Below are 27,857 nucleotides of genomic sequence, written 5' to 3'. Positions count from 1 at the left end.
TTCCTATCATTACATTTTGCCTATCTATTTTTTTTTATAAAGTGGCAACATTAGCATTCAAATTGTAAAAACAGCGTAGAGGCATATTCTGGGACACTACAAAAATAACTGCATACATTTTTTTGCCTAATACAGTCAATGTTGACCTCTAAACAAATTAAATTTTAAGAAACATTAGCAAAGTCAAATAAAACAAGTCAAAATTTTAGGAGTTCTTCTTTCCAATGCTTTTTATAGATCAAAAGTTGGTTGAAAATTGATTGTTGTCGAATTTTTAGATCGAAGCCCGTCTAGAGGCGGGATTGGGTTGTAAAGGGTTGAAACACTTTTTTTTATTCAAATATTGGAAACATGGCTCGTAATTTCAATATGTTTACTTTGTAAACCACATAGAAAAGCTGTGTCAGCACAAAAATAGGTTTTAATTCAGCACCCCTCTCCCTCGTTTGCAATTTCCATACAAAACAAATCTTTTTGCTATGGAGAGTGGAGTTCGTTAGTTTAGAAATCCCGGGGTTTCCCGGTTTATTTCCGGATTCTAAATCCAAAGTTATACACAAATCTTCGGATAATCGAGTAAGGACTGTATCAGTAGAAAAAGATAACTATTATTTTTAAAGATGTTCTTCTGTTTGCGTAAGAACTAAATAAAATTAAAAAAAATTATGAAGATCCTTTAGATTCTATAAGCTAAGTACAAAACTCTGAAAGATAGAGGTCAAGAAAAGTTGCGCAGACTTTTCGTGACCCGTTTCGTGAATTTAAAAGTTTCGAATTTTCGAAATGTTGAAATTCATTTATTTTTAAATTCCTGAAATTCATATTTTTTGATATTTGCATTTTTGATTTAACAATTTTCTGAGTTAAAAATCTCTTTTTGAATTTTGGTTTTTGAAATTATTTAATTTCAGAATTTTACAATTTTTTATAGCTTAATTTTTTTAATATTTGAATTTTTGAATGTCTTAGTTCCTAAATTTAAAAATTTCTTTTTTTTAATCCCTTAATTTCAATTTTTCGAAATTCAAGAAATAAATTTAGTTTTTTCATATTAATATTTTTGAATTTCTATTTTTATGAAATTGAAATGTGGATTTTTTTTAATTTTCCAAATCCTTAAACTTTTTTTCAGTTTTAGACTCCCGAAAAAAAAGTTGATAAATTGAAATTACAGGTCACGGTTTCAACATTTGAATGAAAAGAGTGTTTTAAAATGCATTACACATCTGTCCAGTTGTTTTGCAATCAAAAGTTTCCGAAATTTCTAAGTATTTACTAAAATTTTATATTTGGGGAAAAAATAGTTTTTGCGGTGGTGCACGTTGGAATTCCATAAAAGTTCAAAATATTTTTAAACGAGCCCATGCAAGCTAAATATGATTATCAATGCAGAATCGGGCATTTAAGATTGTTTTCAGTTGATTAGACTTCAATTTACATTGAAATTATTCTTTGAAAAAAAATTCTCCTTGATTTTTCGGACCAGAATTTAAAATTTTTTTATAGCTTAAAATTTTTAAATATTTGTATTTTCGAATGTCTTGGTTCCCAAATTTGAAAATAGCTCAATTTTTTAATCCCAAAATATAAATTTTTCGAAATTTCAGAAATAAATTTTGTTTTTATAAATGTTTGTATTTTTGAATTTCAATTTTTCTGAATTGTGGAACTTTTTTTCAGTTTGAGACTCTTGAAAAAAAAAATGATAAATTGAAATTACAGGCCATGGTTTCAACATTTGAATGAAAAAAGTGCTTTAAAATGCATTACTGTCCAGTTGTTTTTCAATCAAAAGTTTCCGAAATTTCTTAGGAATTCCATAAAAGTTCAAAATATTTTTAAACGAGCCCAAACATGCAAAATATGCATATCAATGCAGAATCGGGCATTCAAGTTTTTTTTTGTTTTCAGTTGATTAGACTTCTGTTTCCATTGAAATTTTCAAGTTCTTTTGAAAAAAAAAACATTTTTCCCCCCAGATTTTTCGAACCAATTTTGAAGGATAGGGCGACATAGACTATGAAAAATATTTGCAACGGCCTAACTTTTAAATTTTATAACATTTATTGAATTTCATTTCATTTCATTTTATTAGGTTGCTTTAACAATTACATTGGTGCAGTTGTTATCCTGAGCTGAGATATGGACTACCTTTCAACAGCTGATTTATTCAAAATGGGGAGAGAGTTTACTGGTACTAAGGAGAACGAATTAGACAGAGAAGGAAAAAAATGCAAAAATAACCTTCGAAATAATTTATTGAATTTCTAAATTTTTGGATTCATCAATTTTCAAATTATAGGATTTTAGAATATTTGGAAAATAAAAATAAGAATTGAAAAAAACAGTTTTGTAGAAAAAGTCGTGTTTTCCTTTGATTTTTCCCGGTGCATAAAAATTCTTGGGTTTTTTTTTTCTAGTTTTACCGGGCTTTTCCCGCGGAGTCCACCCTGAGTAAGTGCAACCAGAAGCAAACATAGATTTTTTTCAGAACGTGGTTTACCGAGTTAGATAAATACGACATTAGTGTAAAAATCGATTTTCTAACGAGTTGCATTCAAGTTTTATTTATACAACTTATCAGCCGTTTCACTTTTGGACTTGTTGCAAATTTTAAATTTTCTGACCACAGATAGAAAAAAAAAATAAAACGTGGATATTTTTTTTATTTCATAGATATTTATAAAAATTTCGGCAGCAGCGTTACTTTTTTATATAATTTTTTTTTTTTGATACTTTTTGCTCCAAAATTTTAAAAGTTGGGCTTGAAAAAAATTACCCTTTTGCATTTTGACTTTTTGTCATTTTTAGGTTTAATTTGACGTTTACTTTAAGAAAAACACATGAAATCTAGTACTTTGTTTGGAAACGTATTGAAAACAACGCCTAGTCTGTTTGTCCCATCGTTGTACGTATACGCATAATAGTATTTTCTTTCACGAAATTATCAGTTTTACGAATTATTGTGTCTTGTTTATCTATTGTATAGCAAGAGGATTACAAAAAAGAGTGATAAACTGCTAACTGGGATGATTAGGGACTTATGGGGTGAATAGGGACCGACGGGACAATTATGCGTAGAAATACAAAAAACGGTCGAAATATTCGATCGCGTTTTTCTCAGTTGCACTTTTTTGAAAATGGAACAATTATGCGTAGAACGGCAGTATAGTGCAGCAGCAGTAGTGGGAATCATTCGAAAATCACGTTATGCTTTCTCTTTTTTCAGCACACAGATTAAAACTAATTACTTGATGCACATTTATTTTTATTTAACTCATATTTATATTTAAGATTTCGCCTCACAAATGCGTTTCTCAAAAATCTTTACGAAACTTTCAAAATTTTCGTTTGGACTATCCGTTTAGTTCAAGAGATATTGAACAATACAAATCTGGAGTAGTTTTCAAAAAGTTTCACAAAACTAAATTTTTATGTTTTTGCTTTTGGGTTTTTTTTTTTCAAAGCAGCCAAAAATTACAAAAATTTAATTAGGTTTTTGCATTTTTTCTTTAAAAACTCAGGGAAATTGCCTTATGATAGAATTACAAAATTCTCAACCTAAGCACCCACCCTGTCCAACGAAAATGAAATTGAGAGAGAGAGAGAAAAAAAACAGGACTACTAGATGTCATTGCTGTCTAAGTTGCTGTTTTTGTTGTTTTTTGTTCGAGCTAACAGTACTTTTCCACCTGCTCCTCCAATAACGGTATTGGTGCATCGTCATGGCACACTCGGATGCCAGGCTGGAGGAAAAGAGAGAGTCACTTCTCTTGCTCCTCCTCCGACGGTGTCAACGGTAATCCTCACCAGCTTAGCCGGTAAGCTCCGAGGCAAAAGCTCCGCTAACTCAGCTCGTTTTTGGAGTGTTTCAAGTTTTGTGCACACTCACACATGTATGATTTTGAGTGCGGAGCGGAAAATGAAGATTGGATCGTAGCAAGCGGTGGAGGAGCAAAAATTGACTGCACCACGCGCGACGCGATTCCTTTCGGCATGGCCTGCTACTAGGTACCACTCTATATTGATGATGTTGGTGGGGTAGATTCTATAGGTGCTACTGCGTTCCGATGGCGCGTCGGAAAATGGGGCCACAACACGAGCGTGCACTTTTATTATGTAGGTTAGGACGCCGGCAAAATGATCTGCCTCAATTTTTGATTGCGGAACAGCTGCGCACTTTTGAAGAAGGGGGTTAACCCTTGGCTATTGAAGGTTTTTCTTAAATTTAAATTATGATTTTGAAATTTCTGGATTTTAATTTTATATCAGATCTTAAATTGTAATTCACCCCGCGCCTCCACCAAACAATTCAAACAAAATCGTTTGAAAAATGCAATAAAACAAATCCCGCCTGCTTCGATGACATTGTTTCCTGTCAATCAAGCAGTAATACCAGAAAAGAATTTGAATTAAAATCCCCACATTTCCAACAATCACTGCATACCACACCCGGATTACAGATCACATTAAAAGTACGACTAAAGTCCGACGTGGGCACGCCACCGAGCACTCCCGGGGCCCAGATTATGGCCAATCCGATTAAATTATTTAGTGGAAAACGATGGTGCGCCCGGTTTACCTCAATTGTTTGAATTTCCACACCCATTACGAGGGTATTATCCGCGGTGGTATTAAAATCCATAAAAAAATACTCGAAAAAATCCCACACCCGCCATCTTTGATTGATGTCCACGTGATGGTGGAGTGCGTACGTTAAGGCAATGGCCCAAAGTCCTAAATTTCAAAACAAAACGCCTCTGCTGAGTCGACGCCGCCGCCGCCTACTGAGAAGAGCTACCACGCGGTAAATCATCCAAGGAATCCCCCACCCTCCCTGTCTTGCTTTTTCATGTTTGTAGCAATCCTTCGCAAGTTATTTGTTGTCGAGTTTATCATTGTCACAGTAGGCGATAAAATAAATTTTCATTTGGTGGAAACGGAAAATCCTGTTATACACACAACTTGTGAAAAATTGTGAATTAACAATACTGCAATTAGTTAAATTACGGCGAAATCTTAAATTTTCCCCTTGGCCTACTACGATTTGGACGCAGAAATGTCTGTAGTACTACACACTCTAAATTGTTTCGCTTTGGTTTTCAGATTTGAGTCCCCCCCCCCCCTCCCCCCCCCCCCCCTCTCGTCACCTCTTTTCGCAGTAGTTGTTATTGCTTTCTAGTAGGCTATGAATGTTGTGTTGTGTCGTGGCACCGAATTTAGCAGCTGCTCTGTCTGGCTGAGAGATTGGCTTTTTTGCACTCACACTCGCTCTCTCTCTCGTTCTCTCGCTCACACTCACTTTGGTTTAGTGCGTGTCCCTGACGTGCGACTTTTCTCATTGGTTTGGCGTGACAGGCAGCGTGAGTGTGAAGGTATGTGAGAGGGAGGAAGAGGGGAACATTTGAGAAGATTGGTTTGAATGGATTGTGCTGAATGTGCTCAAGTAGTCAGTATTTTGTTTTTTAGCGGATTGTAGACTGGATTTCGCCATGTATAATGATTTTTCAGAATTGTCCAGGAATTGACAATTGGGAACAAACCCAACTCCAGCTGAACCAGATTCTCACCACCATGAAAGTCGTCCATTACCGGCCCCTTTTTTAAGGGGACAAGAGCAAATCTCCACGGTGTCCTCAAATGAGTTTCGCTTGGAGTTGAACGGTTTTTGGGAAGGTATAAGGTCTAGGATGCGCTCTAAGCAAGCGTTACGACCAATTGCATAATGTGTTTAAATGTTATAGTTTTATTCTCAAGGCAAGTAATCGAATGCAGTGAATTTCACCTCTGAATAAACAAATCTTAAAATAATATAATCGAAAAACTCAAATTTGACTAATTTGTTTTTCCCTTGACCTGTTTAAAAAAAAAAAAACTATATCTACTACAATCTCCGTAGTAACGTTTTAAAAGGGCAAACAGTGACAGTTCACGTTCAGCAAGAAAGGAATAGGCTGCTTGTTTACATCCAAGGTTTCACCCTGTTGAAAATCTACTAAGGCCGATGCAAATATTTAAAAAAGTTTTTGTCCCTCGGCCCTGGCCGAGGTCAAGGGGGGGGGAGGGGGGGGGGCAAAAAATAAAAAAAATATAAAAATTTAAATAACAAGCCATAGTCTTCACATTTAAATGAAAAAAGTGTTTTAAAATGCATTTTACACTAGTTCAGTTGTTTTGCAATCATTAGTTTTCAAAAAATCTAAGATCTGACAAAAACAAAAATTGTATCGAAAAAAAAGATTTTGCATCGAAAATTTTCAAAAAATCATAAGATTTTTTAATAATTCCAATATCCTAAAAATGATTTTAAACGCAGAAGAATGAATTTTAATTTGATTTCAGCTGGTGGCACTTGAATTTTCATTGAAATTTTGAAGTTTATTGTAAAAATATTTTTTTTGCCCCCTGATTTTTCGGGCCAATTTTGAAGGGGGGGGGTGACAAAAACTTTTAAAAATATTTGTACCAGCCTAATCTACTACTAACAAAATGTTCTAAACACATGTGGGTTACCCGTAAACCACGTGGACGTGGGGGGTCTGAAATTAAAAAAAAGTGTTCACATGGTTTATGCATGGCCCCTTTCGACGGTTGCGTTTTTTTTTTAATTTAATGTTTTCAAAAAAGTTGGAGGATCGACAAAAAATTTTTTTTTTGCATGTGCTGTAAATTGGAATATTACTAATAATATAAAATATTTTTAAATTAGCTCAAATAATTTAGATTCTTTAAGAAAAAAATATAAAAAAAAATTAACAGAAAATAAAATCCATGAATCTTTATAAAAAATTCCAGCCATCAAGTTGTTGTTCCTTGACTTTGCGTTTATAAGCAAACCCCTTTTGTTTATATATCAAAATTATTGTAATTGTCTGCTCTACAACTTTGTAAAACTCTGTAACACTCTAAAAAATAACCCTGCAAAGTTAGAAAAAACACGAAATGTTAAAATGAAAAATTTTGTTCTAAATGAAAAAATGACCCTTCTGGGTCAATGTAGATTCGAAAAGTACATTAAATTTCCCTTAAAATGACATGTTCCAAAAATGTTTACAGTCGAGTAACAGAGAATGGGAGAATTTTTAAAACTTTTTTAGTGTTTTTTCGATGAAAAATACGTTTTTCCGGAATTCTGAGTACGCCATCAAATTGGGCGTCTAATTTTACATAAAAGTCTCTTTGACACCCAAAATTCTATCTCATCACCGTTTTAGGCTGCAAATTATTGAAAAACACCTCTTTTTTCGCATGCTCAAAAATGAAAGGGGTCGTACCACCCCTCCGTCACGAGATATAAAAAAACGGACCTCGAATTCGTGATCAGGGACAAAAGTTACCCCATAGGACAAAGTTTCACGCAAATCGAAGAGGGATCGGGGCAACTGCTGAAGTGGAGAAGTGTTCAAAGTACCTCAAGAAGCGGTATTCAACATATTTTGAAAAGTTAGTTAACTAGCTTAACAGCCCAACAAGGTAAATTTGGAAAATGTTTGAATCATGCTGCAAAACCGGGTTTCGGTGACAATACAAATTTATATTTATAAGAAAAACTCATTTCTAATGAATTTTGGTCAAATTTAGAACTTTTTATTTGCTACCCTTATTTTTTATGTAAATTTTGTTAAATGTTATTAAACTTAGTTCAACAAACATTAAAGTGTATTTTTATCAAATGAAAAATTTAAAGAAACCCTACTGTTGATCAATTTGACGTGATTAATTCAATTTTTTCACTTTTAGGCTGAAATTTGTAAAGGAGGTATTAGACTATGGCATGGCAAACAAACAAACAAACCTTAAAAACAAAACAGAGACTATCAAGTCACTCAGGATTTTAAAATAATGTTATTGAACGAAACTTTTTTTTTAAAGCACTATCGGATACTTAAAAAAAAGCATTAATCTAGAGTTTTATTTTTTTTATTTTTTAAAGGTCCAATAAACAAAATTTTTATCTTTTGCTTTTTGGAGTATTCAACCCTGACTCAAGGCAGTTCTAAAAACACCCAAAAAGCTAAAATTGAATCTTTTGTTTTTAGGACCTTGACAAAAAACACTCTAGTAATGGACATCTTTTAAATGACAAAAATCTTACTAGTTGAAAAATATTTGAAAATTAATTGAAATCCTGTAAATGTCATCGCAGTTTACGGTACAGTTCAGACTTGATTTTCCGATGCCTCGATTATCCGAAGTTTTGATGCATCGTTGCCATTTGGCCGCCAGCTTGGATTTAAAAATTTTAAATCATTTTAGCGTAGTTTATGGGTCAAACCTAAGCTCGACAATCAAAAATTAGACAATTGATTTTTATCCGAGGGCTTCGAAAAATCGAGTCTGGACTGTATTTAAATTTTATTTATTTTTAAAGAAGGCACGCAAAACGCAATGACAATATTCGAAATATTCAAGAAATCGTGTGAAAATAAAAAATTACATTACATTTTACGTTAAGGTAACGAGTTATCAGTTTATCGAGAGTTTCATTTTTCTAAAAGGTCATATGAGCTATTGTGTTTCATATATTTATCCAGGTTTTTAAGCGAAAATGGCGTTCGAATGATGAACGCCCGAAATGTCAAAATCGCGCAGTGGTACCAACATTGCGAAAAAAGAGTGCCATGGCATGACAGCCACATTTTTTGTCTAATGTTGGTGCTACTGCGCAATTTTGACATATCGGACGTTCAACATTCGAACGCCATCTTCGCTTAAAAACCTGGATAACCTCTCATCTTGTTTTGGATTTAATTTTATTTGAAATACAGTTAATTTTTCCAATGATGAAAAGTAGCTATACCGATCTTTTTTTTTTTTTTGGCATGGAAAAATTGAAGAGGGGTTGAAAAATTATTCGCAATATCCAACTTAAAGGGTTTACATTTTAAAATATTTACTGCTTAAAAACTATAGCCAAACCCAAATTGTTCTTTTCAAATATTTAAGTTATTTTACAGAATCAATCAGAACTGTAACTATAAATTGGTTATAAAAGTAATGAATTTTAACTCTAATTTCATAATACAAGATATTGATTATATCTTGTTTTTTTTTAGTTCAATCAAGTATTTTTAAATTTAATAATAGGCTGGTTCAAATTTTATTTAAAGTTGTTGTCTCTTTTGAGAAGGGAAAATAAAATTTAATTTTTATTTTAAAATTTCATGCAAAATATCAAATTTTAAGAGCCAATTTTTAATGTTAAATCAAAACTTGAAATCAAAAATTTTTTTTTTGATCGATTTTGATCAAAAATACTGTTTTTGAGATCAAAGAAAATTTTTGAGAGTATTTTAGACCATGTCAATTTTGATGGACGTTATCTCTCGAAGTATTGAACATTTTTTTCCAAATTTCGAAAATAGCATTTGATCAAATTGACACGATTTAAGCACCTTTTGATTTGAAATTTTTTAATAAACTTTCAACAGCGGTTCTTTAGTTTAACTATTGAAACAATATTATCATAATTCATGAAAACTGCAGGCCATACGTGCGCTTCCCAAACGTAGACGTGAATTTCAAGAACCTAAAATTCATGAATTTTGCCTCGGAAATTGCACTTCCCAAACACCGACGTGAACTCCAAGTACCTAGAATGCATAAAATTGGCCACCGAAAAAGCGCTTCCCTAGCACGGAAGTGAACTTCAAGTAACAAGAATGTGGTGAACAAAAACTAGCGTTTTTCTAGTACCTCTAAATATGAACTAAACTGACATGAACTACGTTACTCAACGCCATTCCGGTTATGTCACGGCAGAACAACTTTGATTTTTTTTCGTGATGTTACAAACTTTTGATAACACTTCTTCAAACACCCCTCAAAGTCCCTCTCCTTTCCTCCGCCGCACACTACGAGAATATTGATTGCATTTTTGCATCATCATCATCTTCTTCCTCTCCCGTTTTTCTTCACCACTCTCGAAAAACTATCGAACAACTACCACACAGAAAATGCAAAGTGACATTTGAAAAAAGCGTCAAACTGATCAGCGTCCTCCCTCAGAGCTGTTTTGTCGCGCGACGTCGCCACGCCGCCAAATGTCACTTTTTCAGGGCCAGCTTGGATGCACTTGGTCGCGACGACACCAATCTTTGATTTCGCACATTCCGAAAAGTGTGCAGGCAGGCAGACACAACGCCCTCAGCCCCTGAGTGGGCCATGAAAACGCATTGCTTCTGTCTCGCTCTCTCTCACGCACACTCATATGATAATTGCACTAGCTTTTTTGTTAGTCGGGGAGTGCATCACCACACGATTCACAACCATTCACTACTCTGAGGGGGGAATGTGTTTGAAGGACTCTCTCGTGCCATCATGGTTGCCCTGGACACCGTCAACCAAAATGACCTCAGGAGGAATCGTTTTCTGACACATTCCCGGTCGTCGGTCGCACACGGCATGCTGCGGTTGATCCGGCGGCGATCGTGTTGGGTTAAAATTCCAACCGTGAAAAAAAGTGAAAGAATCGCACGCGTGTGTGTTTGTGGGTTCTTTTCTTAGCCTGCTGCGAGCGAGATTTTTTTCCTTTCCACTTTTGTTAAGTTGACCGTGTGCCGTGACCAGGGCGGTATTCACCACACACGACCACCACCCCCTCCGAATGACCACGAGTTGACGCGGTCTCACTCACTCTCACTAAGAAGAAATCGACAAATTTTGCTGACCAAAATCCGTGACGAAATCTGACGGCGGTGTGTCCTTCCACCCACTGTGTGACAGATGCGCGCAGGCAGTGTGGTGTCCTCTTCCCTAGCGGAGGACGACCCCCGCGACGACCAAGTGACACTTCCGGACCAGAACCGACCGCGACCGCGACGACAACGAAACCACGTCTGCTCCGCACGAGCGCTCGAAAACTTCTGAAAACTCTCTCACACGCAGCATCCAAGAACACCATGACCACCGGGTGGACCAAGAGCGGGAGAGAAAAGTGGTGATTTTCCGATGCAATTTTCCACAAACACACAACACAAGGGGAAGAGAAGAGAGCGAAGCTTTCGGTGAAGGGAGAGAGCGGGTGAGAATTTGCTCACTGAAATGCACTTTTGTCGAAATGAGAGAGCGAACGTGAGGGAGATAACTCACAACAGCAGCAGCAGCAGCTGTGTTGTGACAAATTTCACGGAACCGAGAAGGGTTGGTGAAAATCACGGCGGATAATTGGAAATTTCACTGTGACGGTTGAATGAGGAAGGGTTTGAAATTCACGGTTGATTCACGGTGATGCGTTTTGTTTGATTTGAGTGAATAAAATATTTTATTTATCGAGGTATTAAAAGTGCAACATGGAGTTAAACATTCTGTCCAGCTTCTATGAAGTTTACCATGACAGTTGCGAATCGAGAAATTAAAAGTGCAACATGGAGTTAAACTTTCTGTCAAGCTGCTGTGAAGGTTTCCATGAAAGCTGCGAAAGTTTAACTCCATGTTACCGGCTCACATCTCTCTTTTTTAATTTCTCTAATCTAATCTAATCTAATCTAATCAAACACAAACGCAGCCAGTCCGAAGAAAGCATCCTGGAAGAACTTGTGGTAAGATTACGCCTCAAGTCCTTTCTTGTCAATATTGATGATTACAGTACATCCGAGTTACCCCGAAAATGTACAGCAAAAATTAAAGCGGCCAGGCCTACTGCGTTGCATTAACCGCAGAGACAAATTCTGTGAACGGATCACATTTCACAGAATCATCAGGGGAGAAAGGATGCGTGGACATACCGTACCAAACGCTCCGAATCAGTTGTGATGTGGTGTGTTAGTGTAAATTTGGCAGATAATAATATTTTGAGGCAGGGGGGGAGGGGGATTGGGAGGGGGAGGAAATGAGGATAGGAGAAAGGGAAGGCGGGAAAGGGATAATATGGATATATCATTTGGTCAATAGAATATTATATAAAATAAGGGAAAAAAACTTCTATCAAATAATGATAGATAAAATGGATAGATCTCACAAACTCCTGGGTCCAACTCGATATAACCGGAAAGTGTTGTTCCACAACGCCTTGATTGTTGCTCTTGGAAAACAGGCTGTTATCTCCACAATCCTCCTCATCAGCTGGAAAAAGACTTCTAATCCACCGGAACCGAAAAACCGCCAGAAAAGTTTCACTGCAGCAGAAGTCCATCGTAAAAGCAACTGCACCGGAACAGCAGGAACCAGGAACCAATCCACATTGAAAGCGATCCACCAGAACTGAACTCCACTCGTAAATGAACTACACCGGAACTTTACTCCAACGGATAAAATAAAAATTAAATAACAATTAAATTATAAATAATCGCTGACCACTTTATTATGAAATCAAATATAATTATTACAGAGCGGATTCGATAATCGAGAAATTAAAAGTGCAACATGGAGTAAAACTTTCTGTCAAGCTTCTGTGAAGTTTTCCATGACAGCTGGGAAAGTTTCACTCCGTGCTACCGGCTCACATCTCTCTTTTTAATTTCTCGATTCGAATGAGCGCATTCGAAACTAGGAAAATGAACTTCGCCAATCATAATGTTTGGTTAAGGTGTGATTTCCGAGCACGTAGCACGTAGAAAATCTCAATTCTGAGTGTATTTTGCTACTTTTGTTATGATATTTTGACCAACTTTCGAATCGTGGTTAAAAAAACCTAATTTTTCACAATATTTCGATTTTTGAGGTTAGTTTTTGTTCAACAAACTTGTTCAAGTTGCGTTGCACGACCAATCTGAGCCCGAATTCGGATTCGGGAGACAATTTTCGGCCTAGTACGACCCACCCGGAGGTGGCAAAAAGTCAAAATGGCGGCTATGGTGCGATTTGAAATTTTTTTGCGTCTTGAAAAACGAGTAGAAAATCTAGGGTGCTTGGTATGAAATGGCATTTTTGAGAGTGCTGCCATATTTGGGAGTCTTAGGATGTTCCAAACTTTTGTTCGCGCTGGTCTTGTGCATCTTTAAAGGTTGGCTCGGTTTTTGAGAAGCGCGTCCCAGACCGTTTTGAGACGAGATTTCTAAAATTGTCAAATACACTCAACCACCGGTGGTTGGTTACTTTATCGTTTGACACTTTTTTAGTTTGTTTGGTTGGTCAAAGTCAAACTAAAAAGTGACGAACTGTCACATTATACACGGCGCTTACGCACACTGTCAAAACAAACGTTTAGTGGTGTGTGTGAACTCCGTGTAAAAGTGGTTTCAAACTAAAAAGTGACCCCGTTCGTTTAACAACAGTTGGTGTCAAACCATCGGGGTTTGAGTGTACGGTAAATTTTTGAAATCACGTTTCCGGGCACTTCCGAGCGTTTTTTTTTTCGCAATTCTGAGTGCATTTTGCTTCTTTGCTACCTTCAGTGGGGGTGACTATGGGTCAAAAAACGATACACCTCTCGTAATTTCTTAATAACAAAACCAATTTAATTAACATCGAAAATCTTTCAACGTAGATTTGTTCTTAGATGGTTTACTTACATTTTCCCAAAATATGGTGGATTTTGATGAACACTACCTTAAATGCCAATAGTTTGAAAATTGACCCAATCTCACCCCTTTGAGGGGAAGGGGGGGGGTCAAATGAAACTAAAATGATGCTCAAATACAACGATATGGTAAAAACAAGTCATCCAACAGTGTTTCTTGTTCGAGGGAATCGTATTGACATGCTACAATGTTTGAAGTAGAGATTTTCAAACATTTGGGTAGTTTTCGCGCAATTCTAACATAAAAATATTAGAAAAATGATTTTTTGAGAGGTCAATTTTGGCCAAAAACTTACCCTAACTTTAGACAGCTGTCAAAATAACAGGATTTGTTCTAGGAACGACATTTTTTCAGCAAAGTCATCTTAAGATGTCCCCTACACAACCCTTTTAACAGAATTCAGTTTCATTGAGAAGAACCTGAGAAATGTTAAAATCCGTAAAAAATCACTTTGACCCAATGTCACCCCCCAGACCCAATGTCACCCCCACTGACAGTACTTTAGAAGTTAAAGACAACGAGTTTTTTCGTTATGCAATTATCCAAAGTATTTTTTTATTTCGAGGTTATCGGATAATGGAGTGTTGACTGTACAGTCAAATCTTCATTTTTAATTTTTTCTGTCTCAAAAATAAAAAAAAATAAAAATTTAAGGTAAAAGCTACGGAAACACCAAATCGATGAAAAATTGGTTGTAAAAGACATTAACACCAGTACAGTTGTTTTTCAATTATTGGTTTGAAAAAATCTGGTTTTGAAGATTTTATTCAAGAAAAAAAAAACAGTTTGCGGTACTGTCAATTAAATTTCCCCCAAAATTTAGAATATGTTTTATGTCCAATCTTGCTAAAAATGATAATCAACACAGGAAAATGCATTTTAACCTCAACATTAACTATCTTCAGTCAAAAAAATGGTTTTGAAGCAGTTCTCGAAAAATGATTTTTCTCGTCGGGTTTGAAGTTGAAAGGTATGGGAGGGGGTGACAAAATCATCAAAAAATATTTGCAATGGCCTATTTTGAAAGTAATAAATTATAACAAAACGTAGGTTCCGACAATATTTTTTTTAAGAATATATAAAATTTAATAACTTTAATTCAATGAATGTTCTGTAATTTTTTTATAGTTCTAATACAGGATTTTACAGTAGTAGTTCAAAGATTTAACCCTTTCAACTGAGATCAATTCAGAAGCCTTTAATTTTTACATTTACATTTTAGGAAAACAACAATAAAAAAACTCTGGATCACTGAAAATTTAAAATCAAATGCTAATTTTCTAATTTGCAATTTGACTTAGTTTTATTCCTTCAACAGAATCGAGAAATTAAAGAGAGAGATGTGAGCCGGTAACATGGAGTGAACCATTCCCAGCTGTCATGGAATACTTCACAGAAGCTTGACAGAAAATTTGACTCCATGTTGCACTTTTAATTTCTCGATCACCCCTTCATAAATGTTTATTAAATGTACTTCTAACGTCATACCCGAGCGGACGGTAATAACTTTTGAATAATATTTTTTGAGATTTGTAAATACTAGGCCAATAACATTTTATGTTACTTATAACAAGATGAGATTATGTTATTCGATTGTTATTGTGATTAGAGACTAATAACGGTTTTAGTTATTCTTCGAACAAATATTTTTATTATTTTTTGTTATTTTAACAACTAATCCGATCATTCCAATAACAGTTGGAGTTATTCTTCCATAACAAAAAAATGTTATTCCCAAGTTGTTTTTGCTTTCAATCAATAATGATAACAGTTTATGTTATCATAATTCAAATTTTGTTATGATAACATAAACTGTTATTCAATTCTTATGCAAAAATTGATTTTTCAAGAAGAACCCATAACACTTTCTGTTCTTTTAACAGTATTTATTATTGAAATGGTATAAAATTTATACCATTTCAATAATAAATACTGTTAAAAATATTTAATATTGTTATTACCGTCTGTCCGGGTTCTTATAGAAGAAATTCTCAACTAATCTGTCAATATCCCCCGTTGTAATCAAATCATAAATTTGAACATACCTTATAAAAACTATTTAAAAACGCATTAGAAATGTCAAACTGACTCTAGATCGAGTCTGGACTGTATTCAAACAAATTGTTTTGCAAATGTTTTTGATAGAAGCACGCAGAAAAATGAGGCATATTTGAATCAACAAAACATTTTGTTGATTTGAAAATCAAGATTTTTGTTGAATCAACGCTAAACGTCAAAGCAACTTTTTCAAAACAACAAAAGATTTTTGTGGAATTGAGAAAACAAGGTTTGTTTCAACGCAAAATCGGCGTTGATTATATTCAACAAAATTTTTGTTGAAACAAACCTCGTACAGGCTGATTCTACAAAACATTTTTCTGCGTGAGCTTGCTTGCCCACTTCTAAGCTATTTATTATTTTTGGCAAATTCTCGTTTTTGGATCTTTTGAGCTTTGGCACAAGATGGTCACACTTGCCAATTTTTGATCATAAATTTTAAAACTGGATTTTTTTTTGCTTTAATTTTAGAATCAGTGGGTTGAATCTCAAAATCCTTTGACCGTGACTTCGTGAAAAATCCCCCTCCCACCACCAAATCGACAACGAATCACCAGAGAGAACCGTTAAAAGGAAAAATTATTAGATTTCCGCCGCTCATCCCCGCTGCTGCGGGACCCCGTTTCTCCTCCAACGAGGAGGACGCTTCCTGTACCAAGCAAGTGTACCCAAGTGGGGCTGCTGCTCCTTCGTCTACACACTGCAGCAAAAGGAAGGGATCCCAAAAGAGGGAGAATTCTTCCCCCCGGCACTTCTGCCATTCTGCTGCTTGGCCTACTGCGATGGCTCGAGTGGGATGAGGACGCTTTCTTGAGAAAAAGTTTGAGACCCCGTGAGAGAGAGAGAGAGGGATTGAAAAAGGCAACAAAATGGAAAACAAATTTCAAGACTCTGAACGGGTAGAGTCGGAGAAGCGGAAGGAAAACAGTTAAACATCCCGGAGGTGGAACGACGAAAACGACAAAACTGTCACGCCGTGAGTGGATTCCGTCCGGTTTTGAATGTTGCCTTGATTACGGTGGACGCGTGGAAGACTTTAAGATCTCTCGCGGGAGTAAGATTTAATCTTGGCTTTCTGAAGGAGCCTTAAGGGCACGGGGTTAACCTTGAACTAGGGGAAGGGAGGCCATTATTGCTCCATCAGGTGGGCCGTGAGAACGCGTGGGAGTTAGAAAGCGCGCGCCTGCCTTGATTTGGACACCAATTCGATATCTATGCTATGGGACTTGAGTAGATTCTTGCATGGAATATGGCTTTAAACTTGCATGAAAGTTCAGTTGCCAATTCAAGGAAATTTATGGGAATTTCTTTTCATATCAAATTAATTGATTTTTGCATTTATTTATAAATACATTTTTATTAAATATAATTTTGAGCATATTTCACATACAAATTACACAAAAAACTTACAAATCGACAAAAATACCACGAAAACTTTGAGTTAGATTTTCTTAATATACATTGCAAAATATTACTTACAGTTAATAGATTCTTTGACAAGCTTTTAAACTGTTTATAATCTCTCTTAAGATAGCAAAAATGTTTTATCTTAAGTTTACAAGAAAAAAACAAAATCTCTTTGTTTACTTTACACAATTACACTCACTTCTTCTTCTCTCCGGAATTTGAAATTGCGATCGTAATCCGATTCCCGTTCGAAACGGCCGTCGACGAGCTCCGCCCTCCAACGTTGGCCACCGACGAGCTCCGGCTCAGTTTCACCTGCTCGTGGTCCCCACCCCGCCCCCCATTAATCTGAATCCGTTCCACCAAATCCTCCCTCGATTCGCTCCTCTGCCTCAAATTCGACAGCGACAGCGTCTTCTCCAGCTCGTGCTTCAAATTCCCCACGGAACCTGCTCCGGGCTTCTTGCCGCCGGGAGGCACCTCCCGCTGATACTCGCTAATCGTGACGGCGATCGGCTTTTGGGACTTTTTCATCGTGGCCGGACCGGTGCCCTGGGGGCAGAAGTAGTAGGAGGGCGGCCGGACCGGCTTCGGCGACGGATTGGTCAGCTTGAACGATTCGATCGATTCCAGCTCGGCAATGTCGCCACTGGCGCGGGCCATCTCCGTGGCGGCCACCCGGCCCATCGTGCCCTTGGTGGTCCCGGTGGGGGCCGGTGCCGTGGCCGGCGGCCGCACCTCGATCGGCAGCTTGTCTTTGGAGGGGGCGCGCTGGAAAAAAAAAGAAGAGCCATGACATTTTTCTGCTTTCAAAAAGCACGTGTCAATCTGTCAAGCAGTTTTCTGCTCGGGGTGCTGCTAGAGATGTGAGCAGTGATTTGAAGAGAAAATTTGCGCTGTTGACAGTTGATGTGAAAGAAACGGAAATTCACTTTGCTGACAAATTTTGCTGCTGCTTAAACGCAATTTTAATTTGAAGTCGCAGTGAAAAGTGAAAAGTGAGTGTGGCAGGATAGGAAAGAGAGCATTTTTTTGTGTATCATCTTGGAAAAGGAACTACGGATCATCGTACCAATGAAGGGAAATGCAAAATATTGAGAAATTCAACAAACTCACCTTCAGCTCGGCGTTGTCAAACCCGTTCTTGAACATCCGCTTGTGCACCGCTTTGAACTCGTCCATCAGCGCCGAGTGTCGTGCCAGGTCCGTTCCGGGTGGCCCACCGACGGAAGCCGTCGGCTTCAGTCGCCTCTCCTTGAGTCGGTTCTCCAGCTCGGTCAGCGCGGCCGCCGGTTCCAGCGCGTTCGCCGAGCTGAGCGACGAAATCGACGGCGTCTGCTTCTGCGCTCGTCGCTTCAACTCCTCGGAGATTGCGTTGCCGAGACCTCCGCTGGATGGTCCGCAGTCGGCGATTCCGCTGCTGGCGCTGGAATCGGCAAGACTGACCGCGGATGGACTCCGCTGCTGTCGGTTTGTTCCGAGCCCTCCCGGTTTGTTGAGTCCGTTTGGTGGCGGAGGTGGAGGAATCTTGTCTGCAAAGAGTGGAGGAGGTGGCGGGATGTTTGACCCTCCGGAACCGTTCGTTGCGACCGAATTGGTCGAAGCACTTCGGTGAACCTCCACGATGATTGTTTTGGTTTCGCTCTGCTTGGACACGAAGCAGATGTCCGCGAGTTTGCTGGAACCTGCCTGGCCTCCATCAACAGAATCCGTCGTCTTCTTTCCGTTTTCCGACATCAGCGAATTGTTAACTACGGTTCCGTTCTCCGAAAACTCGATAATCGTCGTATTATTCCTCCGCCCGGAAACGGTTCCCCCACTCTTTGGTCCACCCGATCTCTCCCGTTCCTTTCCCCGTTGTCCATTGGAAATCGATTCCTCCCTAACAATACTCAACCTCTTCGCGGCAGAATCGCCCCAGCACGGACTCTGGTCCCCATTGACGCTGCTCGCACTGCTGTTGTACCCGCTGCTTTCCCCGGGGAACATGTCACTTCCGGCGCCAGGCCGAACCACCAGTTCCAGCACATGCGAAGCCTTCATAATGCTAACCGCTTCGGCAAACGTAATGTCCGCAAACTCCCTCCCATTACAGGACAAAATCTGATCCCCCGGTCGCAATCCGGCCTCCCTGGCCACTCCGCCCTCCTTGGTGAACTGCACAAAAATACCCGGCTTCCACTCGGGGCCCTTGCAGATCCCGCAGCCCAGCTTCGTCCGCGGTGCCACCGACAGGATCACCTTGATGTCCCTTCCCGGCGGTAGCAACTCCTCCATCGTGCCGCCGGAACTGCTGCTGGCACTGCTCGTGCTACTGCAGCTGGTCCTCGAATCGCCGTCCCGGTGCTTTCCGGTCGTACTGGAGACCACGTGCCACGTCAGCGGATCGCCCGAGCGTCTGAAAAAAAGACATTTAATAGCAGAGTCAAATTTAATAAAATGTTTTAGAATTTATGGATTTCTAGAATCTACAAAATTTTTGAATTTTATGATTTCAAAATTTAAAAACTTCAGAATTCTATAATTTGAAAATTTTCGAATATATAAACTTAAAAATTAAAAAAAAATTGACAAATTTATCATTTTTGTCAAGTTTTGATTTTTTTTCAAAGTTTTGTCTATTTTGACAATTTTGTCGAGAACGTCAATTTTGACCATTTTGTAAATTATGTCAAGTTAGACTATTTTGACAATTTTGACATTTTTAACAATTTTGAGTTTTTTTAAGCTGGCAATTTTTACTAATTGACAATTTAGAATATTCTGACAATTTTCAAAATTTTGTTAATATTTACATTTTTTAAATTTTTACAGTTTTGACGAATTTGTCAATTTTGGCAATTTTGACAATTTTATTAATTTTGTCAATTTTGGTAATTTTGACAATCTTGTTAACTTTTACAATTTTGTTAATTTTGGCAATTTTGTAAATTATCACAATCTTGTAAATTTTGTCAATTTCAACAATTTTGACAGGTTTGACCATTTTGTCAATTTAGTCAATTTTCACAATTTTGACAATTTTGTCAATTTTAACAATTTTGTCAATTTTGACAAGAAAATTTTAATAATTTTGATAGTTTTGTCAATTTTGACAATTTTGGCAATTTGACAATTTCGACTGCTAACAGTTTTTACATTTTTGACAATTTCGACAAATTTAACAATTTTGACAATTTCGACATTTTTAAACAATTTAGAAATTCTGTTAAGCTTGGCAATTTTGAAATTTAACAATTCAGACAATATTGTCAATTCTCAAAATTTTAGCAGTTTCCTCAATTTTTACATTTGTGACTATTTGACAATTTTGTCAGTTTTTACAATTTTGTCAACTTTGCCAATTTTGTCAATTTTGACAATTCTAACAATTTTGCCAATTTTGTCAATTTTGACAATTTTGACAATATTGACAATTTTACAATCTTGACAATTTTGACGATTTCGACAATTTTGAAAATTTTGAAAATTTAGTCAATTTTGTCAAATTTGACGATTTTGACAATTTTGTCAATTTTGACATTTTTGACAATTTTGTCAATTTTGTCAATTTTAACAATTTTGTAATTTTTTAAAATTTTGTCAATAAAGACAATTTTGTCAATTTTGTAATTTTTGACAATTCTGACATTTTTTTTTCAATTTTGACAATATTGACAATTTCGTTAATTTGACAATTTTGACTATTACGACAATTTGACAATCTTGACAATTTTGACGATTTTGACAATTTTGAAAATTTTGAAGATTTAGTCATTTTTGTCAAATTTGACGATTTGGTAAATTTTGGCATTTTTTAAATTTTTGACATTTTTGACAATTTTGACCATTTTGACAATTTTTACAATTTTGACAATTTTGTCAATTTTAACAATTTCGTCAATTTTGTCATTTTTTTTAAAAAAATTTTGTCGATATAAACATTTTTTTCTTACAATTTCGTCAATTTTGAGAATTTTGTAATTTAACAATTTTGACATTTTTGAATTTTTCTTCAATTTTGACAATTTTGACAATTTTGACAATTTTGACAATTTGAGAATCTTGACAATTTTGACGATTTTGTAAATTTTGTCAATTTCGTCAATTTTGTCAATTTTGACCTTTTTTACATTTTTTTTTTACAATTTTGTCAATTTTGATAATTTCTTTAATTTTTTCAACTTTGATAATTTTGGCAATTTTGACATTTTTGACAATTCTGACAATTTTGTCAATTTTGACAATTTTGACATTTTTTACAATTTTGTCAATTTTGAGAATTTTGTAATATTTGGCAATTTTGCCATTTTTAACAATTTTGACATTTTTGAATTTTCTTTTCAATTTTGTCAATTTTGACAATTTTGAAAATTTTGACAATTTTGACAATTTTGACAATTTTGACAATTTTGACAATTTTGACAATATTGACAATTTTGACGATTTGACAATCTTGACAATTTTGACGATTTCGGCAATTTTGAAAATTTTGTCAATTTTGTCAAATTTGACGATTTTGTCAATTTTGACAATTTTGTCAATTTCGTCAATTTTGTAAATTATGACCTTTTTTACAATTTTTTACAATTTTGTAATTTTTTGTCAATTTTGATAATTTCGTCAATTTTGGCAATTTTGACAATTTTGTCTATTTTAACAATTTTGTCAATTTTTAAAATTTTGTCAATATAAACAATTTTTTTCATTTTTGACAATTCTTACAAATTTGTCAATTTTGATTATTTTGTAATTTTTGTCATTTTTTTTAAATTTTAACAATTTTGACGTTTTTGACATTTTTTCAATTTTGTCAATTTTGACAATTTTGACTATTTTGACAATTTTGACAATATTGACAATTTAGACAATTTGACAATCTTGACAATTTTGACGATTTCGACAATTTTGAAAAATTTGGTCAATTTTGTCAAATTTGACGATTTTGTCAATTTTGTCAATTTTCACATTTTTGACAATTTTGACAATTTTGCCCATTTCGTCAATTTTGTCAAATTTGACCTTTTGAATATTTTTTAGAATTTTGTAATTTTTTGTCAATTTTGACGATTTCGACAAATTTGGCAATTTTGATAGTTTTATCAATTTTGACAATTGTGTCAGTTTTGTCAATTTTGTCAATTTTGACAAGGTTGACAATTTTGACAATATTGACGATTTGGAAAATTTGAAAATCTTGGCAATCATGACAATTTCGACAATGTTGTTAATTTTAACAATTTTGTCAATTTTGACCATTTTGATAATTTTGACAATATTGACATATTGACATACAATTTTGACAATTTTAATAATTTTGACAGTTTTGTCAATTTTGACAATTTTGAAAATATTGTCATTTTTGACAATTTGGACACTTATGACTTAATGGTCATTTCTAGCGAAACTTGCCAGTTTTAGGAAGTGTTGAATCAAACTTTTTTCCAGCTATTTGTGGTTCAACATGTATGAAGTCTGAAAGCCCACACCCCACACGACTTACTCTTTCACCGGAATGATTCCGACGCTGCGAACCTTCAGCACCAGCCGCTCCTGGTTGGCCACAAACCCGGCCAACTCTCGGTGCACCGCATCGTCCACCTGGTAACCGTTGACCCTAACAATCTGATCGCCAACCTAAAAAGCAACAAAAAACCTCATAAATTCCTCGTGTCAATTTGGTTCAGTGCACCTTCTTTACTAACCCTCAGCCCCTGCCGGTCCGCTTCGCTGTCCTTCTCGATCGCCGACACGAAAAACCCGGTTCCGTACTCCAGTCCTCCGCGGATTGAAAAGCCAAAATTGCCGCTCACCTGGAAGTGATGCGAGCCGAAGCCCTGCGGCCGACATAACCTCACCGTCCGAACCCGTTGGCCTCCGCCTCCGTCCATCGTTCCGACGAGCCGATCCTTGACGGCGATCGCCGAACCGTCCATCATCCGGTCCGCGCCGGATGTCCTCGTCAGGGTGTGATGCCGCGGCGCATGGTGATACACCGTCGGTGACCTGAATGTGCTGGCAGCACTGCCGCCCGATCGTACGTTGCAGTAGTCGGCCATCGCTGGAGCTGACCGGGCCGGGCTAATTTCTGCAAATTACAGACAAAAAAAGAAAGTTTAGTTTCGATTTCATGCGGGATCGGATCTCGATTTTTTTGGTTGTTGATTTTGTTGTTGTGGACAACGAAGTAGGCCGCGAACTTGATTGTGTAACGCCCGGTCACTTTTTAGCTCGAAAAAGTGACAATAATTCACCCCACCGAAAAAAAATTATGACCTGCAGCGTTTTGATGTTTTTATTTAGCTACCGATCAGGTCTCCGATCGTCGGCACCTTAAAGAGACCCAACCGGTAATTTGTACGTCCCCTTTTTCGTGAACATATCGTGAAGAAGACGAAGAAGAATCGATTGGATAACGCAAGGGGGTGACACATGTAGGGTGCGCATAGTAGGCCAGGTAATCAATCAAGGTAGCGGTGACGGAGAGGTGCCCCCAGGGAGGAAATTACGCCAAAACCGGTCCCCGCGAACACGCAGGTGCGATGATCTCGCGGCACCTAACCTCAAATGTCGCTTCGCAGCCGTCGAGATTAGGGAGCGCGCAGTAGGCTTTGCGTTTTCCCACGCGCGCGTCAAGATCGTGACGCTCATCGCGACTCATCAAAGCAGGCCTATTAACGCGACGCGACCAAATTAGTCCGCCATTGTTTCGATGATGACGATGCGCCCTCGGAGATGACAGGTGTGGCAACACTGGCTTTTTTATGTGTTGGGATGGGATAATGTTACGATTACGGATGTCGAGCGATTTGTTGCGTCATTGCGTTGAATGTGGGAATCTTCCTGGTTGATATTGTATTCTAATTAAATCGATTATTCTACTTAGATCTCTAAACCATTCTAGTTAAACAACCCTATTAAAATCCACAGCCTACTTAGTACGTTGACGCTCTTGACGTTTATCTGCTCTAACGCCCAGATGTTTGCGAATTGTTGCGATAAAAACGTGTACTTGTGGCGGAGTGCATAATTAGTAAACAAACAAACGCAAACAAAGAAATGCCTGTCGAAGAGTGCGTGAACGTGTCTTGCGGGGAGGTCGCGTGCAAATCGAAGCAGGCTGGGTGAGTTACTACCGCAAAATTAATTTGTACAATTTGTTTGAAATTCCACTTTGACACCCGTGTTGTAGATGAAAAAAGATTTTTTCAAAGAGATAGTTTTTTTGTAATTTTTAATATTTTTATTTATGAAAAATTGTCCAATTTTTTAAAGTTGAAATCGTTACTGATTGTTCAGCAGTTGAAAAAGTGGTCACTAGATTCATTAAACAATTTGAGTATGTAATTCAGATAAAAAAAAAAAGATTGAAGGAATTCTGTGAAATTTTAGGTAGATTCGAATCTAATCCCCAGCCCGAAAAAAGCATCTTTTGGAGAACCTTTTGGTGTTCTCGAACCTCCCCGACCTCCTTCAAGTGGCCAGGCCTACTACGTTGCATTAACCGCAGGGAGGATTCGGCGAACGGTTCACGTTTCACAGAATGTACGGAGAAGGAAGGATGCGTGGATACACCCTGTTGGAAATGAAGTATTTAGTCATTTTTATTTGGATCTTGTAACAAAAATTCAAACCTTGTGAAAATTTAAATAATATTTAGTCGTTTCACATTTTGAAACTAAATACATTTAGAAATTAAGGACTATTTTTAAAATTACTGTTCATGTAAAATTTGAAGCATTTTTATAGCAGAACAGTTATTAGCATAGCATTGGTGTGTACCCATAGCTGCTACTTCGTTATTGACCAGGACCCCCAAACATTGCTCCGTGGACCACAGATGAAAAGTAGGAACCAATCATCACCCCTTCGCAATTTTCAAAGGTCCCTATCGTGCTGATCAATACCGACGCCGGCCACGACCAGTAGTAAGACACGGGGAAGTGGATGGGAATGTTAGTCCGCTAAATCAGCTGCGTCTCCGACAAAGTATTACATGAGTTTTGAGGGGTTAGTAAGATGGGTATGAGGTCAGGATTGGTAGGTGATGCGACCATAAGCAATTTGTTTATCGGTTGAAATTTTAAAAATCTTAGGCAGCCGGCTGCGGAAAGATAGCTATCTAGGGATTTAAATATAGTATTAATTCGACCGCGATTCTCCAGAAATTCTCCGTCGGCGTGCCTTCCGATCAACGGTGATGTAGAAAGGGCTTCATTTATTAAAATAATTTTATATCATAAGCCTTAAAACATATTCGTCGACGTGCCTTCCGATCCTCGATGATATGGAAAGGACTTAATCCAGCAATTCGACTTGCTTGTCTCAAAAAAACAATCGGAACAATCGGATCGTTTCTATCGAAAAATATATAGAGAACAACAAAAACTCATCGTCCAACGAACGCGCGAACTAAAAAAAATGAAAAAAGAAGAAGAAGAAAACCAATCACCCCATGTACACAAATAGCGACACAAAAGAGACGAAAATAACACGAAAAAACAGGACTGCGCGTCCCCACAGGCACCGCAATACTCCATTTTTATAACAGAACAGTTATTTAGCTTGAACTTCCCCAACATATATATTTTTTATTTTGTTAAAATTTGCAAATCAAAAAACGATATTCAGTGAAAATTGATTTAAAAAAAAAAACTATTTTATTGAAAATTTGTCTTGTTACTGGACAACCAAAAAGCATCTGGTGAGAATTTCTGTTTTTTAGTTTTCAAAAATAATGTTTTTCATGAAACGTTACCACAAACAAACATAGGTGAATTGTTTTAACATTGCATCAACCAGCAGTTTCAAGATCAATTTGCAGCAATTCCCCACGAAAACAGCATGATTCGAAAAAATATTCTCCGATCGGGCTCAATATTTTTCTGGGGGTTCCTTGGCCAAAATAATTAGACCCGTATTTTTTTAATGGTCATGAGGGTGACCTACGCCGTGTTAGGGTGGTCCGAAAATGGCAATTTTCGTCGATTTTGCTTATTTCAATTCCGAAAATTTTGGTACCCTAGCATGTCTAGGTCATCGCTGAAATTTTCAAGTTATCGCAGTTTTAGTGACCTGTTTTTTTTTAAATCGTATCTCAGAAAATTTAAAACATAACTTAACCATTTTTTGATATGTTATGTAAAATTTTCCAAGGAATCAGGTAAACAGTTTTCATACGACCTTTTCAAATGTTAAGCTAGATTTTTGAAACTTCTTACTATTTTCCCCAAATATCTAAATTAATCACCTTTCTTTTGCGTCTAAGACAGCTAAAATCGGAGATATGATTTTATGAAAAAAGTAGTTTTTGCGAAAATCGACGAAAATTGCAATTTTCGGACCACCCTAACACGGCGTATGTCACCCTAATGGGCAAACAAAAAATACACGTACAATTATTTTGGTCAAGGAATCCCCAGAAAAATTTTGAGCCCGATCGGAGAACTTTTTTTTTGAATCATGCTGTTTTCGTGCGGAATTCGTCGCCGTCGCACAGTGGTCGGAAACGCAAATTTAGCAGGAATAATTTATTTCCGCTTCAGGGATGCATTTTCGAGCTTCGGTGTCTAAGAAGCATTTGATAAAAATGAAATTCTACATCTTTTGGTCAAAACGATATTAGGGTGGTCCAACAATTTCTAATATTTTCAAAAACTATCTTTGCTTCTAGATAAGATAGAGGTATACTTTCTTCAACAGTATTGTAGTACTAGCCATTTCAAACAACTTTGTCGAAGACACCAAATCTCTATCTCTTAATCTGATCATTCTACAGCATTTTATATGAAAAGCAGTAGGGTAGCCCATCAAAAAAGTGTTTTTATTGCGTATCTTTTTTGTATTATTTTTGGCAATTTTGGTGTCTTGGGGACATATTTAAAGCATAAAAATACGCGTCTTTTGAAATGTCAACGAAGTCGCTAGGTCATTTTGGTAAAAAGTTACAGCGTTTTTAAAGTTTTTAATAGGCCTTTTTCAAATGTTTGTATCTTTTCGAGGGGGACACAAAAAAATACGCTCCGCGGTGCATCTGAAAGCTCAAAACTTCGTCTTTAATATGAATATAACATCTCAAAAGGGTTTTTCTTAAACCCAAGTTACAGCGATTTAAAAATGGTCATTTTATGAGATTTTGTACCATGCTCTATGAGAAAATTTACATGAATATCGCATTAATCAGTATCAAAACTGCTCTTAGTGAGCTCAAATGCAGGTAAAATTGGTTTGGGGACAAACGTGGTCGAACCTGGTTTTTGTGGCAACTAGGGTGGTCTTAGATGACATAGGGTGGTTCATATTCGTTCACTCTTATAAGATATGATTTTTTTAAATTCGCATAGAAAGAAAAATTAAAAAAAAAACATTTAAACAAAATTTAAATACATAAACTGTTTTAAATAGTAAAGCAGCTGAGGATAAGATATCTGATTAGGGTGGCTCAAATTAATTAGAAAATAAAAAGATTAAAGATTAAAGATTTTATTCCTTAGAAAATGTATTTTAACATATTATTATTCCTCTACGTTTTGGTAAATCGTCTTTTATTTGTATTTTTTTAAATAGGATAATACTTTCCATGCATTTTCTTTGACAAAAGGATTCATTTTATATAATTAGTATGCCAATACGAGGATCCTTTTCCAATTTATATCTTTTTACCTAAAAATTTAGTACCAGGTTTTACAACAAAACCTGAACACTAGCCTAAAAGATGTTTCCTTACAAATATAACAAATTTTCAGAAATAAAATAAGAGTTTTGGGAAATCAACTTCAATAACAATTTCTAAAGTGTGCATTTTTCCCTGAAACTATTTTAAGGGTTCAAATCATAACCTACAACTTTTTCAAGACGCTAAATCGATAAGAAAAAAAACATGATACTTACGAATATTCACATTCCCATTTTGTATGGAACAACTAATGATGCAAAATGGAACCCTTTAACACA

General features: G+C 36.5%; 2 protein-coding genes across 8 annotated transcripts in view; both read right to left on the bottom strand.

Annotated features, from left to right (window-relative positions):
• Nucleotides 1–10,872, bottom strand: part of LOC120424289 (uncharacterized) — a 126,525-nt gene extending 115,653 nt beyond the window's left edge. For 5 of the 7 annotated variants that reach the window (XM_052706590.1, XM_052706585.1, XM_052706587.1 and 2 more), the window contains exon 1: nucleotides 10,637–10,872. The gene's annotated coding sequence lies outside the window, so the exon portion shown is untranslated. The remainder of the gene's footprint in view (nucleotides 1–10,636) is intronic. The other 2 variants (XM_052706588.1, XM_052706589.1) reach the window with 1 other exon arrangement.
• Nucleotides 10,873–16,855: 5,983 nt separating this feature from the next.
• The window catches only part of LOC120424285 (uncharacterized), a 67,480-nt gene continuing 56,478 nt past the window's right edge, over nucleotides 16,856–27,857 (bottom strand). Inside the window, exons 3-6 of the mRNA XM_039588356.2 lie at nucleotides 22,610–22,992; nucleotides 22,408–22,541; nucleotides 18,042–19,323; nucleotides 16,856–17,696 (exon numbers count right to left, since the gene is read on the bottom strand). Of these exons, the coding sequence (XP_039444290.1) occupies nucleotides 17,121–17,696; nucleotides 18,042–19,323; nucleotides 22,408–22,541; nucleotides 22,610–22,963 (2,346 nt within the window). The 5' untranslated portion in view covers nucleotides 22,964–22,992 and the 3' untranslated portion in view covers nucleotides 16,856–17,120. The remainder of the gene's footprint in view (nucleotides 17,697–18,041; nucleotides 19,324–22,407; nucleotides 22,542–22,609; nucleotides 22,993–27,857) is intronic.

This window comes from Culex pipiens, chromosome 1 (assembly GCF_016801865.2).
Source record: "Culex pipiens pallens isolate TS chromosome 1, TS_CPP_V2, whole genome shotgun sequence".
Taxonomy (NCBI): domain Eukaryota; kingdom Metazoa; phylum Arthropoda; class Insecta; order Diptera; family Culicidae; genus Culex; species Culex pipiens.
This window is presented reverse-complemented; position numbering and strand designations above follow the sequence as displayed.